Here is an 18,246-nt window from a genome sequence, read left to right as displayed (position 1 = left end):
TAACAGATTTCCAAGAGGAACAAAACGTACCCATAGTGTCACTGTTATTAGAAATCTTGGCTAGAATAAGGAATTTTGTTTTCTTCTGCTTTTCCTTTGACTCTTCACCAAGCTCTCCTACTACAAATACACATGAACACCTGCCACAGCAAAAACAACAAGCAGAGTTCATGATTTTGGCTTGTCTTTGTAAAACAGTGGCACACAATATTTTATTATTAAAATATTTTAATGTCGTTTTAATATTAACACTTATTTGAATAATTTGAACAAGCTAGGTATAAAAAAAGGTTGTAGCACTGAATTGCTCTTCTGCTATCATTAAGTAATTTAGAATCTCACAGGAATAGTTTCATAGATGCTAGAAACTATCCTAAACTGGTTCTGCTGCTGAAGAATAACCCTAAAGCTCCTTCCCTGCTCAGGCAGAAGAGATTGAGCAGAATATTAATGAGCAAGGTATAGTGCAGTCATCTGAAAAGAAACTGGAGGCTGGTGAAGTGGGGAAAAAACAACCCCAGGGATCCTGAGCTGCTTATCAATAAGATCAAAGATTCTTAGATAGGATGTTAAAAGTCCATCATGTAAATCAATAAGGTGGCTATGGTATATCTTCTAACTGCTCATCTAACAACTGGCTCTTACTGAAGAGGGAAGTCCTCCCTTCCTCCTCTTTTCTTCATTTGCTCTCATGATCCTGTGTGATGCTTCTCCTTTAGCTGGCTAAGCCAATTCTCTCTAGGGTTATAGGAACATCACTGACAGCAGAAAGGAACAGAGCACGAGTCCAGAGCTGAGCAACCACTCCCCCTTTTAGCTAAATTAAATTGGCTAATATGTGCCATCAGACCCACTCAGAACATTAGCTTTAGGGTTTATTTTTGTTTTTGTTTTTTTTTTTAAAACATTCAGTTAGCATTTTAACAGATACAAGTTTTACTGTCCTCACAACAACAGAATTAAATATACTTATGCAGCTACGAATGCATAACCATGTCATTCACCAGCAGCTGAGATCAACAAAACGTTACGTATTGCCAGGTTCTTATATTAGCTTGAACACATATGTCTTGTCTTTACCATCTCACATTTATTGTTCAATATGCAGCTTAAGTAGTATTGTCTATTGAGATAGTTACTGTAAAAATCCCAAACGTTATTACTTACAGTTCCAGGCCTTGTGAAGTCAATACTGTGTGCTACACTTTGTCTCATCTGATTGCTGAACAAGCGAACACAAACACTTTGAAGATACTCTGGCGTGATCTAAAAATTAGAAAACAAAGCAAGAATAGGATTATATAAAACTTACACCTTCTACCAGACAAGTATTTCTGTATTAAAGGTTGTTTGGTTGATTTTTTTAAAGAGAGTAAGAAATCACACACTTGAGACTCATTGACGTGAGCACAAGGAATATACTGCAACTACTGTTCCATTCAGAAATTAAAATAACTGTAAATTCCCTTTATCTGGGAATTGTTATGCTATTAACAAGACTAACACTAAACACTTTCAGAGAGTCTAGAAAAAAACTAGAATTTGTCACACCTATGTTTCCATACAGATTTTCCTGAACCAAAAGGTTCCAAATCAAATCAAATTCAAAAATGAAGCAGTTTTGTGCTTTAAACAATCATATGTTGATGTGTTGTCTAGCTAGAGAGCAGAACTTACATAACTGTCTTGTACAGCAGAGAGATTAAATATGAATTACACAGTACAACACTTTGTGTTTCAATGCAAAGAGAATAAATATGAATTACACAGTACAGCACTTTGCATTTCAATGCAAAACATCTCAGTGGATTTAGGGTTTTGCTTTGGGAAATCTACACCACAATAGAACAGCCTGATTTCAGAACAGTTATTAACTTCCCCAGAACAGAGGCAAGAGCATCGAGATTACAGAAATACAAATGGGGGACACTTCTGATATTCCCAGACCTACAGCAAGACGACAAAACCCTTCAAATTCAGAATGCTGCAGCTTCAACATGACTTTATTCAGTATCCAACTCCACTTTGGATTCAGGAATGACAGAAACCAAGATTCATAACAGAAGAGCACCCTCAGCTGGACACACTTGGGAAGGATTAAATGACTGCCCCGCACGAGGCTTACAAAGGAAATTAAAACAAGCATCTGCAACAAAACAGAACCAGCGCCTGGTTCCTCTCCCACAGAAGGTAACTGGATATCACCCTGGAGAGCACTGAGGTGTGCAATGGGAAGCAGCAAATGAATGACTATGTGTTTATTGTTTCTGAAGTCCATGTGAGCAGACACCTTCCCTAATCTGCTGTAAAGCATAATCCACACCTACAGGCAAATTCTTCCCTGCAGTAATACGTGAGCAGTCAGTGATCCCAGATGCACAGTAGCAAACCACAAGATGTTCCTGCTGATGGCAGAAGGACAGTACATATTGACTTTTCAGTAGGCAGCACAGGAAACCCCAGGTCATTCTTCCTGCTAACAATTCACAGCTCCTTTAAAACCATCTAGAGGCCACTAACATCTGCTGTAAGAATAACCTTCAGGTTACACAGAAGTGATAGTACAGAGGCACGCTCGCGGGGAAGGAAGCACAACAGAGGAAACATACGATAAACTTCGTATAAAAAATACCCATAAGAAAATTGTACCTTCTTCAGTCACGTACGTGTGGCCCATTTCACATGGTAACTCATTCTCTCCTACCCCAGTTCCCTTTATCAATTAAATTAACAAGTTCAGCTTAGCAAAACAGAGAGCAAGGCTTTTCCTCACCAAAATTTTGGATGAGAAGATTGTTTCCAGCACCATGGAACTTAAATCAGACCTGAAAGAAGTTTTAAACACACAACTGTTGATGGGCTGGATTGCAGTCAGTAGTCACAGAAATAACCTCTAATCACTGCTGATGCCACAGCTCAAAAGGGGACTCTCATAAGGGATCTGAGGTGTCTTGTGAGATGGTGATTAGTTTTTTCAAGATTTCTGAGCCAGCACAATTCAACTCATCTTTTGCACTACATTTATCCTTCCACACAGGGTCAAAGGAAGAACCTCTCATCTAAAGTGCTGTGTTTCATCAGTAAAGAGCCACAGTACTAACAGAAATTCTCATAACTACAAAGCTTAATTCACATTTTGATCTCCATTTTCCAGGGGGTGTGGAAGCAAGCACCCATCTGAGTCATTACTTACCATCTTGCCATTGACTGTGGCCTCCAAAGAATCCACCAGCTCTGCAGTGACTCCAATGAGATTGTGGTAGTCTGCCTGCATTTTGTTAAATCGTTTCAGGTAGGTCATGGTCCTGTGCTCAGACTCCACTAACTGTTGATGAAGATGTTGCAACATTTCTGTCAAGAGAATAATCAAAAGAGAAGTAGCATCACCTTTTCAAACAAAAGGACAAAAGAACCCACAGGCATTTTTACTGCTCTGAAGGCAAACTTTGACTTCAAGGTGTGGAATTTCACTGCAAGGATAATTCAGCACCTCTAGTGTGATTCCATTCCATCACAACAGCTACAAGTATTTATTAAGCCTTAATCACGAAAGAAACAATTGATTCCCAGTTACAGCAGTAACATAACTATTAGACAGTGAACAGCACTGAACACATTTGTGAAGAAGACACTGGTTTAAAGGTCTGTGACTAGGAGAAGTTCCAGGCTATCCATGACGAAACAAGACTCTGGGCATGGAATCAGAAGAACAAATGACAATACACAGCTGATTAACTGGACTTGCTGTCTGCAGAGCAGTCATGCACTATCTGTGACATTCACTAAAGTAACACAGGGTAGAAAACATTATCATGACCAGCAACTGGAAAGGTCAAGTAGCCACTCCAAAGGTAAAACACCAAAACAGGAGAAGGACACTACCCCGAGATTCAAGCCACTGTTTGCTAGATTACACCATGAGGCTGGGTGTTGTATCCAGTTAATGTATAGGAATTCGTATTTAGGTTATGTAGTGCTTTGTTTATTTTAAAGACTAAGTCTTCGATTTTTTGGGGGAAAATAGTACAATTCACAGAACAAAAGAACCCCAAATCCAACCCCAAAACATTCAAGTTATCCAATTCCTCATTTGCTATTTCCTTCAACTGAATTCACTGAAGTTGCAGGGAATTCTCTACTTCAAAAAATTTTTCAGGTGACTCTGGTTGATGGTAAGCTGTATCAGTCACTTTTAGTACCTTCAGTTTCTGAAAATAACTCAAATTGGTCTTTTTTTAGTAAATAAATTATTAATAATAGCTGTTACATTTCTGACACATTTTGTTCCTTCAGGTTCAATTACTTTACAGACCAAAGCAAACTGAGTATCAGAATCTGTACCCTCCACCCCAGTGTCAGACTCATCCTAATCAGTTCTACATGGAACTCAGGCATGGAATCTGGAGCTGTGTACCACAGTGCACATCTCTGTGACTAGACAAAACTGTGAAGGGAGGTACAATAATCCTATTGTTACTGCTGATGTTTTGTATTTTGCTAGAACATTATGTTTTAAATTAGGTTGCTGAGAAGCCAGTATTGCTTTAGTGTTTTGAAAATGGCATCAGGCCCATTTGCAAACAGAGGGAATATTTACCATAGGATTTTCTGTGAAACAATGGGCAGGAATCAGCTTGACTCCAGAGTTTCAGACAGAAGTAGAATTCCTTCTCACAGATTTAAAAAAATTTGGGGTGAGGGTAGAGCATTCCAAACAGCCCGATATGACACAGTTTAGGTCCAAGTAGACCCAAAGGGAAGAAAAACAAAATAGCCAAGATAAAAACTGGAAACCAGAGAAACTAGTTCCTGTTCCTGGCTTTGAACAGATTTTGCCCACGACGTTCTAGGAAACCATTACCCTCTCTCATGATTCACTATCTTTTTCCACAAATACGTAGGTCATATGTCCCTGGAACACCAAAGTATTGGGAAACATAACTGATGTAAGTAGAAATCTGGGATCCTCATTTCTAAGTAGTACAAAGTTTCACTGCACAGTTACCTCTGAGTTTAAAAAAGCTCCGCATATAACACCTTATGATAAAAAAGCTCTGGAGAATTAAGGTGTAGTTACTCAAAATCTGTCCCTTTGCTCCACTGCTCTCTGAACTGGGGCACAAACCTCTGCTGTCCCATGGCAGGTGGCACAGGGTGGTAATCCTTAGGAGAGGGAAAAATGGGGAGGGGAAGTCCTGTGTTAGGACCATGGCTTCTTCTATGATTTCAAATGTAGGAGACTGCTTCAAAAATTTGTCACATCTTATGGATTTTGGAGTTTTTGAAATACGTTGGGGTTTTTATCCCATTTATACTAAAAGCAGTAGATGGCAGAACAGCTCATTTTTGCTACCAGAAAATTTAAGAAAAATTATCTTTTTAATGGGATCTTTTACAGAAAATGTGTGTTAACAGACTTTAGCTATAAACTGTAGCTATAAATGGACAATCTTAAAATTAAACATGGAATATACACAGAAGGTACATTTTCTTACTTCTACAAGTTAAGAGAAAAAAACCCCCACAGAATTATTTTACTCTCAAAGCCTCCTCCCCTCTAAGGGTGGCTTCTTTCTGAAAACCATTCATGAGCCACAGCATTCTGTACCTCCAGGGTTTGTCACTGACACCTGATATCAAGCTGCAAATCAAACTACCATAATGATATTTCTCTTACACTTTCTAGAAGGGAGCCAAATCCAGTGTGAAATAACAATAGAAGCTGTGACAAGCCACAGATCCTGTTCAAATCCAGCAAATGAACTCAAAAAAAAACAAAAACAAAAAATGAAATACTACTAGAACAGCTCCCAGTAACATTAAGCAATTCTGCTGAGAGTACCAAACTTTTTACAATTCTGTAAGCTCTTAAAACCATCTCAACCGCAATCAATATTCATTAACTTAAAACTCAGAGAAGTTAAGATAGCTTCCAAAGGCAACCCAAATTATTCAGCCTTGATAATAATAATTCAACTCTGATTTTATCTTCATTCCACAGCCACTACTGCTACCACAGCTTTAATATGATACAGCTCCAAAACAAGAATATTTTTCTAAACTAACAGATTCGGAGAGCAACCATGGCACAAAAGGCAGCCACTCCAGCACTTTATTCCATTGCCTCAACAAGTAAATTGGAATATATTTTTATTTAACTGTGACACAACACATTTGATTCAGAAATTTCCAATGGATGTATCTAGAGCGTGACTTCACTCAGAGGAAAGTTGGAAGCACCAAATCACAAAGCGTAAACCTTCTCAAAGCTTGCCTGCTTTTCAATGCCCAATGGGTAAAATTTCCAATGAGGAAAATCCATCTTCCAACTAGAGTCAGTAGGAAAAACACTACATAACCAAAACTCAGTGCAGATCATCACTGACAAGTACCTCTTCCAAGCACAGAGGGCTGTTGGAAGAGCTGGTCCTGCTCTGCCCCGTTTCCCCTTTGCACTCCTGTCACATCCCAATAAAGGCATTCACTTAGATCAGGGAGCTACTAGCCCAGGTAAAAATCAGTATTTAGTGGCTTGTTTGAAACCTTAAATCATTACCCTCTGAGTCAAGATTGGGTAAAAGGAACTGGTGCCTTTCAGAGGCATTTCAGTTTACATTTATGTCACCTTGCAGAAGTGATCAGACTGTACCATAACAGGAATCAGAGGGTAACTCAAGACATGTGGCTTCTCTCTTTCCTCTCCCAAACACAATTCCCAACACTCACAAATCCTTTTTACATATGATAAGCTTAATAGAGGAAGAAAAAAAAAAAGCTCTCTAGACCTTTATTATTCATATGAAACATTATTCATACATGGAGGAAAAGAGAGGAAAATACAGCACAGAGGACTAACCTCCTGGTGTAGGAAGATGTAACACACAGCAAAGCTTGTCACTCTGCCAAATGAAGATGCTGGCACCAAGCATCAGCTGAACTACTGTGTGTTTCTACCAGTATTCTTGCCTGCTTTCTCATGTGTGGTTACACATATGCACATAATTCCATAAGAAACTTCTTGTTCTAAGTGAGAGATTGGTTGTTTTCCTTTACAACAACTTACCTACTCCTAAAACAGGCTTCCTGAACTTGTGCTTGCTCTGTCTCCTTCTCTCTTAATCTCAGCCTACCCTCACATACTTTGCTAGAAGCACTGACACTGGCCAGGCTGAGCTCCTGCACACAATGCAGCAGAGCTCTGAGCAGAGGAGCTGCAGGTCCCAAGAGCTGTCAGACACTGGGACTCCTTAGGCGACACTGAAACCTTGCTCTCAGAAGAGGCAGGAGTCTCCTTCTTGCTTATCACATCTCCATAAAAATGACTATCCATATTCTGACATATTTCCACATCAACAGTCATTTAGACTTTAGCAAATCTTGACAGACAGGTAGGTCACACTTCACTTTCTCTTGTGCAGCAGCCTGACACACTTCTCCCACCCTCCCCTTCCTTAAAACAGTGGAAGAGTGGCTGTGAACTCATCCACAGATTTGTAATGAGGCAGTGAAGGGAACAGCAGCTGAACACCCTTCCAAATACTTAATTCCCTCCATTCCTGTTAGCACAGAGGACACAAAGAAGGTCTGAAGCTCTCAGTGCAAGATGCCAACCATTCTGCAATTCCTTCCTTTCCAGCCAAACTGAAAACATATGGGAGAGCTGAAAGTTAAGCACCACTGCCACACAAATAGCTTTCAAAGTCATACAGGGATTGAAGGTTTTTAGCAAATGGGTAAAAAGCCAGACTGTGCAGGTAAATCAGGCAAGGTAAACACACAGAACTCTCCTGGGCACCCGCAAGAGCATTTGCACCACCCCACCCAAACTTGAAGTACTTCAGTGTGTCAGACTGATGACTGGCAACTATTTATAAAAGGCTGTTTCCAGGACTCTGACATACTGCTCTTCATTCATGTGTTGCCTATAAATTTTCTCTGCGTTTCCCCCTCACTGATAAAGGAAACATTCTCCAGCAGCGAGGAAGTGCTGTGGATCCCACGTGAGCTGAGCAGTTACTGCAAAAATAACCTCTTGGATCCAAAACTTTCATACGAGACAGTCCTCAAGTAACCTTTATGAAAAGTCCAAACTGACTCAACCTCCAAGGTACATAACAGATCTACAAATAAAGGCTGACCTGCATGGATTCAATTCCATGACAGTTCCCGTACTTGTAGAAAGCACAGAACCTTCCCAAATGAAAAATAATTAGGCCCAAAATAACTCAGGCACAATCACATAGTAATTTCTTTTTAATCAGAGTATGGAATTATTGCCTTCAGGAAAGTCCATCATGAGGAAAAAGAGTAACTTCTGGAAAATAAAAATCCACAAAGATCTTTCTAATATTCAGTGAAAGTCTAATGCAACACAAAGCTGAAAATAACAAAGAAAATATATGGAACTCACACTAGAAGAAAGCCTAACTTTCTCTTTAATTCAATCTACAAAGAGTAAATCCTCAGGGTAAACCTACAGATTAAATTAACTCAAGAGGAAAAGTCATTTTAAGAACCCAGCTGGTCTCATACAGATCTCTACCTATAAAGTGTATGCAGAAAGTCATGTGAAAAAGTGAATGCAAGGTATTGGAAACTAAGTTCTATTTATTGAACTGATTTTTAAAGGCACATATTTCAAGTGTCATCAGCGTCTAATGGGATTCATTATTTTTAAAGGGCCCCACGTCACACACACACTTCAGCGCATATAAGCAGCACCTCGAAATGCAACACATCAGCCAGTCACATTTAAATTAACACATTATTATTCAGAAGATACTAATATGTACTATTTTAGGAGTTTAAACAGGATGAGTGAAATCAACTTAGACATGTCTAAGGTCATCAGACAGTGATCAGAACAACTGTATGAGATTTAAAATGTGGAAGATACAGATAGGCACAAGCGGGTAAGGGAAAGCAATCTGAGGCAACTTTCATCAGAACTAAAAGTGGAGAGCTGGTATGCACTTCTTATGGAGTTCTCCACTATTTTTTACCACGTTTCAGGACAGAATAGACATTAAATACAAATCCCACTACTGGGCTCTCTCCCATTTCTAGTACATGCCTATTGATGCTCAACCCTCTGAGCTCAAGCAGTCCAGCAGTAACCCCAAGGCAGGGGGTCTGGATTTCAAAGGACTTTCTGCCACGCACTACTAGTTTCCCCCTCCCTGCAGGCACGCCTTCTGCTACTATCACAGCCCCTAATAATCTTCCAGGTTATCCTTACCACATCTCAGCATTTACCTTTGTTGCATTGTCCATTCTCTTTCTGTTGCACAAGTAGGAGCAGTTCAGGAAAATGTGCATCCTTTCGGTACATGTTTGTTCCAGAGACACAGAATGAGAAATTCAACCAACTGGCAAACTCAACTAAACAGTCCTGCTGCCCCAGGCAACAGCCACAGGAGATGAAGAATAAAATAATCTACAATAAATACATGAAAATCTCTTAAATGCACAAAGCAGAATGTTGCATAGAGTATTGAGACCTTTGGTTGACCTTTAAAGACATTAGATCCAGCCCTGATATATAAGATACAGGAATTCCAGTCTAACTGCATTAATACCAAAATGAAAAGTCAAACTGCTGATTTTACATAAAATCAACCTACAAGTGTTTTAAGGCAAGTGATGTTTTTATATCTAAGAAATATCCAAGGCTTAATTAGGATTCAGTCCATTACTCCATGAAGAGGAATAAGCAAAGAGAAAATTTTCTTCAACTGTTGTATGGCAGACTCCCACACAAACATCTGTAATATGGGAGTGAAAGCAGTGTTTTGATTGCTTCTCCTCCTCCTGGTAAATGGGCAGGTATGAAACAGAAGGGATCTAATTTCCAGCTCGTTATTCAATACCACCGTAGCAACATGCTGCTTTGGAAAAAAAGTAGGATATAGCAGGAAAAGGACTTTCAACTTATGTTGCATTAATAAAAAAAAAAAAGCCAGAAACAGAGACTCCAGTTCCATTCTGTCTACCTTATCTTTAACTGTACAGACCAAAACTGGAGAAGAAAATTTGCCATATAGCTAGTTAGTTTGCAAATTAGGTCTGACAACACAGCTTAAACAGTATTGTCAGAAAAACAATACAGTCTGAAGCACATGCCATTCAGTGAACCAATAATTTCTGGAATCCTTAAAATCCCTGGAAAACTTTCAGTTAGACCCTGAAATGGCTAATTTAAAAGACTAACAGCTTTAGACATGCTGAGAAAGAAGTCGGGTCAGGTTGGTGCCTTCAAGTATGCTGCACTTTATACATGGAAACAAAGAATGGTCATATGATAAAAGTGCAGGTTCATATGTCTCTATGTATCCATACATTGTCTTTACATAACTTTTACAAAATTTTTTTTGAATGTGGAATATAAACAACGTTTCCTGTCATAAAAACACTGAACTGTAACATTACTGCAATTCTGCAATAAATCTTATCAGCACACTCTTGCAATAAATGATATTGCCTCTTTATAGTAATTCTAATTATCATCAAAGTGTTTTCTCAAAAGGATACAAATAAAGTGAGAAGCCGAGGAGTCTGTCTGGCTTTGAGAGTCAGAGACAGGAACTTTTCCAATCTCGTCCTCAAATCCAACGTCCAAGAATCCTTGAAAAGAAAAACAAATAATGACAGTTGTTCACCAAATATGTACACTCTGCAGAAAGTACTGTTTGGATCACAGCAACCTTCCACTAGAAGGCAGCCAGCATTGGATTGAAAAGATTTCCCCTTCACTGTTACTAAAGTGAATGTGTTTGCTCACTTCCCATAAAAGCCTAAAGAAGATAGACAGGAGTTCAGGATTATTTCTAGACAAGAGTTCTAGAAGCACAATGTGGCTTTATTTCAAGTGCAAAACTATCACATAGTGTTGGTGCCTTGCAGGTACATGCAACAACTGCCCCGAAAGTAGAAGTACCTTTAAATACAAGCAACTTGAGAAAAAGATAAAAAAATTAACATGAATTTAATATGAATTTTACATTTATTAAATAGAGTACAAAATGAATAATTTTGCAGTGCTCAGTTTTCATCATCTTTCACTCCTAACAAGATCTGGGAACTGTAGATTTTGTCAATAACTGTTGCAAGCATCATGACATGACATTGGTGATCAGGGTACAACATTTCTAAAATAAGGATTTGGAGAAAAACAACTCATACAAAAAACAGACCAACATAACAGATCAACACCATTAACTGGAATGCTGTCTTCTGCCTGATGTAGTGTCTCATAGGCACAAGAAAATAACAGCTAAGGAAAAAAGCCAAAATACACCTAGGAATCCACCAAATACTCATTTCTTCTATTTCACACCTTCAGTGAAGCCAGTTTCTGCTTGAGGAAAAGCTAGCCAACAGATGAAAAAGCTCTATCTTCCAAAAAGTAACAGGAGCTTCCTAAATTTACTGCTGTATATGTTTATGTTGCAAGCTGTTCTCACAGCTCAGATTTGCCCTTATTTCACCACACTGGAGAATGTACAGAATTTACTTGCTGCATTTACCAATTCAGTATCCAGACAGCGGTGTACCACAGCACACTGTATATTACCTAAGGAACCTTGTCTCCTACAGAGAGGAGTGTGTATTATTTTTCAAGATGTATTACACAAACTGACAGGAACTCCTACTATATAAAGCATCAGATGCCTGAGAAAAATATATGCCATCAGAACAGTGCTTACTAGACTAGTGACTCACTGCTGCTCTTTCTCAAACATAAAACAATCTGTGTTTCAACACTCACATGGAATGAGTTGTACAATTCCCACAAGAAAATATGAGTGACTGTGGACTAAGAGCTTGGACACTGGGTTACTATGAATAAACCTGAGGATCTTGTCTTAGATAAGGCATTAAAAAAAAAAAGCTGCTAAGCATAATTAAAAAAGAGTAGGCATATCCCATCTCTGAGGTCAACCAGTCCATCTCATTATTTATAGCTAGTCCCAAAGGAAAATGGCAGTATATGCCTTTTTTGGTGATAAACTGGAGCTCCTCAACAGCTGGTACATCCAAAGTCAGCCCTAGGGCAAATATCACTTAAGCTTTGATTTGATATCAAAAAGTGTGTGGCAATGGGGGCTGGAGGCATCTCCTTGCACCACAATAGTTGCCCACAGCTGCTTAGCCAGGCCAGCACAACTGCCCACGTGGTCAGACAGAGAAGCGTTCCCAGCAGATAACCCTCCCCACAGGGATTGCCACCAATACTTTGGAACATCAAGCCCCAGCTCTGAAAGTCATTTCCTAACCATCTGCCCAGAGAGTGGTCAGTGTAAGGGTGTTTATTACCCCTTCATCAGCAGAGTAATTGTAGATCATCATCACACTGAAAGTGCACCTGGAAAGGAGACCTATTCTGAAATTCAAGCACACCAAACTTCTACACTCTCTTCTCACCTTGCACATGCAAGTCTAAGAACTCAACTCTGAAACATTCCTTCAAATGTAAAGGCTGAAACATATTTAACAAAAAAAATTAACTAGGAAAAATGCCTGTGGCAAGAGTCACCAAACCACAAAGCACAGCTATGCTCTTCCAGCACTTATTTTTGGGAGGTGGGGGGAAAAGTCTCAAAACACAGACAACACTGATTCGTTTTCCTTTTCAAGAGGATTACTTACTAAATCGACTTTCTCTTTTCCACATTAAATGAAACCACTTTGGTCTCCTTATGCCTAAATATCATGCTTTTAAATGCAGTTATATATACACAGATAGTGGTCTTGGGCAACAACCTCAAAGCAAGTAAGTTGACTTGAACTACTACAGAGTCATTCCCAGAAGCATTCATATTTCAGGGATGTGTGGAAAAGGAGAGGCAGCAATGCTAATTTATGGACACAAAGATGGCATACCACTCAAGACTCAAGCAAATATAAAATACATATTTAAGATGGCACCCTGTTATTGATAGCACTCTCACAACCCTTCCTCCATTGTATATATGTTTTTTTAGGATTGTACAGTTTCTGCTAAAAGGAACAATAAAGGCAAACACCAAACTAAACATTATTGAATATTTATCACCCCATGAGAAAAGTCATCATAAATACCATCTATGCAACACAGATACTTACCTGGAAAAGTTCTTTAAAAGAAGGGTGTACCATGGGGTTTGGAACAAAAGGTAAAGCATAGAAGGGAAGAAACTCTGTAGTCTGGCTCAGTGCAGCTCCTTTTGTTTCCAGGTATGCCTTAAAATGTGAAATCCTTTCCTCAAGCTTAGCTTTGTCCTAGGAAACAAAGTAGCATATTTAATTTAGAAAACTACCACTCTGAATGCACTGCAAAGCTGGAAAATACAAGCAGAGACCCAAGTATATTAATACCAAGGCTGATATTCCAAACCCCAACATTTATTTAACTAGAGAACATTATATCACGTTTTCACCAGTCATAAAAGAAAATTTAAACCAATGTTGCTGTTTCTGTCATGTAGGTCCAACAAAAGAAGAGACAGAAAATTGATTTTGAACGTAAATCATTCCTGCTCACTTCAGGCTAGACTTCTAAAGCAAAATGCCATTTCCACACTCAGGCAAAGAGGAAACACCTACTAGACATGCTTTATATCAGTGATAAGTTAGAACCACAAAAATCCTGGTGCACAGCACCAGGAAGGGAAGCTGGCACACAGAACAGAAGTTCCTTAGAGGCTGGAAAACACACAAAAGGCATCCAAATACTCCTGTAGCAGCTGACAGGTAAAAGGCAGGAGCTATTAAGTCCCAGCTGATCTGGCTGAGTACAGGCTACTTAAATGTCTCTTCATCATAAAAGTCCCGTGGAAGAGAGATTTTATTTTATAACAGCTTGGAATTATATTTTTCAATATGATATATTGAGCTGGTCAAGATTCAGCTTCCCCATTTCATCAGAAATTATTATATTTTAACTCACAGCTACAGTTCAAACTGGAAGCAAAGTGTTTTAAGAATCTTCTATGCTCTGCAATTACAGATGTGAAAGTATTGGCATGCTGGTATTTTCCAAGTTAAAATATTTCAGGAGCTCCAAGATACGGGCAGCTCCAACTTCCATCTCTGTACTTCACAATACAAAGGGTCTGGTTCAACTAAAATGCAGATTATGGCCCAAAACTGGATACATGCTCCGGGTGTTCTTAGAAACCATCCCATCCTCATTCACACTAAAGACAGATAAACGAAGCAAAACAAACAAAAGCAATTTGAGGTTTGAATTGTGAACCAAACTTACAGGCTTTCCCATAGTTTGTTTCAAGAGGAAGGTGGCAAAGTGTATGTGAAGATAGAACTCCAACTTCTGAGCAACAGGGTCATTGTCTCGCACTGAAGACGAAACGTGCTCCTCCCAGAGCTGGAAGAAAACTTTCTGCTCACCATTTTCAAATGCTGCAAGCAGATCTTCCTGCAAAGGGGAAAGGCATTCAGTGAAAAAACAAACACAGAAGAGCTACATTTGCACAGCAGTAATTTAGTGAATGAAGAATTCAAGTGCCATCTGAAAACCTCAAATTAAAGGTTTTATCCAAAAATCTATCACAGTTCAATGACTGCCTAAGTATTCTTTCACCATGTATTTTTAATATCTTTGAGAGCCTGAAGCAACCATGAATACAAGAGGTAAAGCCCAAATTTTCAAAAGTTCTGGGAACCCAGCTTTACTGTAAGGGAAAAATAAATGCTCAGAGTGTGTGAAAATCAGTCTTTTCAACCTGTGGTAAGCTAAAAACTAAAAGTAGTGTGAATCAAAACTACTGTGTTCAAAAGGACTGGAGTTCTGAAAAAAAAAAAACTAAACCCAAACTTGAGGGTTCCTGTACTGGAAGAAGACTGCTAGAAGACTTCTTCAAATAATCAAGAATCTGTTCAGACAGTTCAGATAATCTCACTGCTGTAGTAACTCACAGGGTCGTTAGTGGCCTTTAACTGTCTTTAGCATTACTCAATGTAAATGATGCATTACCTGAACAGGCAATGGATCTTTTGAGGAAACATCTGCTGGTTTAGGGAGTGGCTTCCCTTTTATTTTACATTCCTTTTTAAATACCTTCACTGTTTCTTCAAATTCTGCGAAATCCAAATACTACAAGAAAAAAAATGCAGAAACAAAAATTTTTTTAGATGATTAATGTTTCAAAATAAATGATTAATCATTTTTTAGATGATTAATACTTCAATGAATGACCCATGAAATGCCAAAGTTTCTGTATAGGAGGATCCATAAGTGCCAAAAACTGCACATTGACAAACCAGGAACTGATACCTTTTGGTAGGAAAATACTGACTCTAAACTTCCTCCTGCATCCTAGAGACAACCAAGTACATCCTCTCTGAAAGAATGATGCCCCTTGGTTTAGTCAGGAATTTCATTCTACCAAAGAAGAAAATTAAGTAAAATCCATTAGTGTTATATTCTGTTTGAAGAAACAAGTAAATTACTTCCTTGCAAACAATGTTCTTAGAGGGCACAGCAGTCAGACAGCTTGAGCTCTTAGCCAGAGCCCTCATGTGAAGCTGTACAAGCCAATGACCAACTCATCAGGCACTGTTCTTCTAGGGAAGAAATAAACAGCCCTGCCTCTTCCTCCCACAGTGTACAGTCAATATATTAGACACAGCTTTCCCCTCCTCCCCTCATCTCAGGAGTCTTAGTCATTGGCTGCTGAGGGAAGACATCACACTTCGTTTTGCAAACTTGACCTGGATTCCCAACATTGCCACAGAGAACAAGAATTGCTTTCTTCACAATAAACATAAACAGTAGTATAGTAGTGATTATGAACTTAAACCTCTTTTCAGAACTTTTTTTAGAGACCCACAAAAAGATTTAAGCTGTGTATGACTTTGCCATATGGTTGACTCTTTTGGGAGGCAGTAACTGGCCTGGCTTTCAAGATACAGCCTGGTGACAGCTGGGCACAGTGGGAGCTGACTGCCACTCCTGATCACCCCTCTGCAGCACCAGCACCTGTGGAATCTGCAACAGGATGGATCATACAGGGCAGAGGGATTCAGTTTGGTGTCCACTCAGGGCCCTAAGCAAGGCTACCAACACAGGGTCAATTAAAAGGATGAGGAAGCAACAAGCAGCAGAGATCACAGTTTGTGTCTTTGTTCTAATTCATAAACATCCCATTTTAGCCAATTTATCCAGAAGCACAGACTGCCATAGAGGTACCTGCCCTTCAACACTTGTCTCTCACTGTCTTTTTCACAGGATTCTTTCACACTTTATTCTGATTTCCTCTTATGGGCAATAGGGGTAGAGGAGTGCCTAGCTGGAAAATACTGCTTAGGCATTAAACCATGGAGATTAGTAGTCTCAGGACTTGTCTGGGCTTTGTCAGCTCTAGGGTTTTTATATGCTTCTGATTGTATACACACATGGAATAAGGTGGCAGCCAAGCAAGATTTTAAAGATCTCACCTTTACCGTAGGCTGGACCTGAGCCCCAAACTTGTCAGATGTAATCAACCTCATTCTTCCCTTAATGACAGCCTCATTTCCAATGAACAATAGATAATTTTGGATTGATCTGCTGTTTGACTGCTGACATTTTACAGACACTGAGCCCTTTGAACCTATAGAGCATGACAGGAGTCAGTATGATTTCAGACTGCAGCAACACTTGGCCAGATAAAAACTCCAGAATGTAGACCACAGTTACAGTGTCTGGCTATGAAAATCTGCCTTGCTTATTTCAACAGCAACAACAAAAGGAAAAGAAATAATGAGAGAAAACCAACCTCTCTCACCAGTCCAAGTAACTCAGCCTCGTACGCTAAAACGTCACCCATTGCTAAGCGTTACTGCTACGCCTCATCGCTGATAGAGCTGGAAAATGGTAAAGAACGGGAGTGTCAGTGGCAGCACAGGGCTCACACAGCACAGCCCGTCAGCCACCGCATCTCCAAACAGCACGAGGAGGAGACACACACACAGACACACCCACAGAAACACAGTTTACCTGCCACGTCTCACCTGCCCCATCCCCTCTCTCCCACATCGTCCCACCTGCCCTCGTCCCACCTGCCCACATCCCACCTCACCTGCCCACATCCCCCTTGCCCCTCTGCCCCACATCTCTCCTGTCCCAATCCCACCTGTCCCACATCTCCCCCGTCCCAATACCCCCTGGCCCAATTCCACCTGTCCCACATTCCCACTGTCCCAGTCTCCCCTGTCCCAATCCCAATCCCACCTCTTCCACTCCCCCTGTCCCAAACCACCCATGCCAGTTCGCCCTGTCCCAATCCCCATCCCCGCTGTCCCTGTCCCAATCCCAATCCCATTCCCACTCCCCCGTCCCAATCCCACCTGTCCCACATTCCCCCTGCCCCAATCCCGTCCCAATTCCCATCCAACCCCATTCCCACTTGTCCCGCATTCCCACTGTCCCAGTCTCCCCTGTCCCACTCCCCGCGTCCCAATCCCCATCCCCCGTGTCCCACTCCCCCCTCCCTCACCGTCCGTGTCTCCCCGGCAACCGCGGCCTCTCTCCGCGCCGCGCCCCCTCCCGCGCACGTGACCCCTCTCAGCCAATCGTAGCCCGGGAAGGCGCGCGTCACGTGACGAAGGAGGGTCCCTCCCCCGCGGGCGGCGCCCCCTGGCGGGCGGCGGTGCCGCTGACGCCTTGAGGAGGTTCCCGCTCTCCCGTGTAACTTCCACGGAGTTTGGGGGCAGCTTCATTTTTTTAAAAAAAATTATTCGCGGCCTTAACAAATGCGTTTGGATCCCCTTCACACCTTGAGCAGGCCAGGAGCTTTCTAATTTGGAAATTTCGTTTGAAACCTCCCAGCTTAGGAGGCACCTTTGAAAAAGATGCTGGGCAACCAGGGCAGAGCTTTGCTGAGACCGAGCACGGCGTGAGGAGCCTGATCCATAGCCCTGGCACAGCCGAGATGAGAGATGCCAGGACCAGCCCCGTGGGTCGTTACCTCATGGAAGCCTCACCAGAGCAAACAGGAGGATTGGCCAAGCCCCTTATCGAGGCTTTGTCCCTTCTTCAATTAACAGTGGTGTTAATGAACCTCTTGCCATTAACGCTGAGTTCCTAGAAAGTATTTGCTCGACACAGTGAAATGTTTTATAGCCAGCAACATCCTGCCCAGGGTTTCAGCATCACTTTGTGCAGCCTTGTTTTCCACACCCAGACACAGCACAGCACCATCCATCTCCCTTTATCCAGGCTCCTGAAGGCAACTGCCGAAACTGAACACAGAGATTTCCATCTGC

At 40.8% G+C, this 18,246-nt stretch overlaps 1 protein-coding gene across 6 annotated transcripts in view; it reads right to left on the bottom strand.

Moving 5' to 3' along the window:
- Positions 1–17,517, bottom strand: part of ARMC9 (armadillo repeat containing 9) — a 66,484-nt gene extending 48,967 nt beyond the window's left edge. For 2 of the 6 annotated variants that reach the window (XM_039378054.1, XM_039378057.1), the window contains exons 1-8: positions 16,438–16,589; positions 14,975–15,094; positions 14,246–14,416; positions 13,105–13,260; positions 10,531–10,623; positions 9,256–9,280; positions 3,194–3,351; positions 1,168–1,266 (exon numbers count right to left, since the gene is read on the bottom strand). In XM_039378054.1, coding sequence (XP_039233988.1) covers positions 1,168–1,266; positions 3,194–3,351; positions 9,256–9,280; positions 10,531–10,623; positions 13,105–13,260; positions 14,246–14,416; positions 14,975–15,094; positions 16,438–16,491 — 876 coding nt within the window. In that variant the 5' untranslated portion in view covers positions 16,492–16,589. Of the gene's footprint in view, positions 1–1,167; positions 1,267–3,193; positions 3,352–9,255; positions 9,281–10,530; positions 10,624–13,104; positions 13,261–14,245; positions 14,417–14,974; positions 15,095–16,437; positions 16,591–16,757; positions 16,973–17,477 lie in introns of those variants that run through there. The other 4 variants (XM_027751054.2, XM_039378058.1, XM_027751055.2 and 1 more) reach the window with 4 other exon arrangements.
- Between the last annotated feature and the right edge of the window lie 729 nt (positions 17,518–18,246).

This window comes from Pipra filicauda, unplaced genomic scaffold (assembly GCF_003945595.2).
Source record: "Pipra filicauda isolate LSUMZ 115617 unplaced genomic scaffold, ASM394559v2 scaffold98_size3848907_pilon, whole genome shotgun sequence".
In the NCBI taxonomy this organism is placed as follows: Eukaryota; Metazoa; Chordata; class Aves; order Passeriformes; family Pipridae; genus Pipra; species Pipra filicauda.
This window is presented reverse-complemented; position numbering and strand designations above follow the sequence as displayed.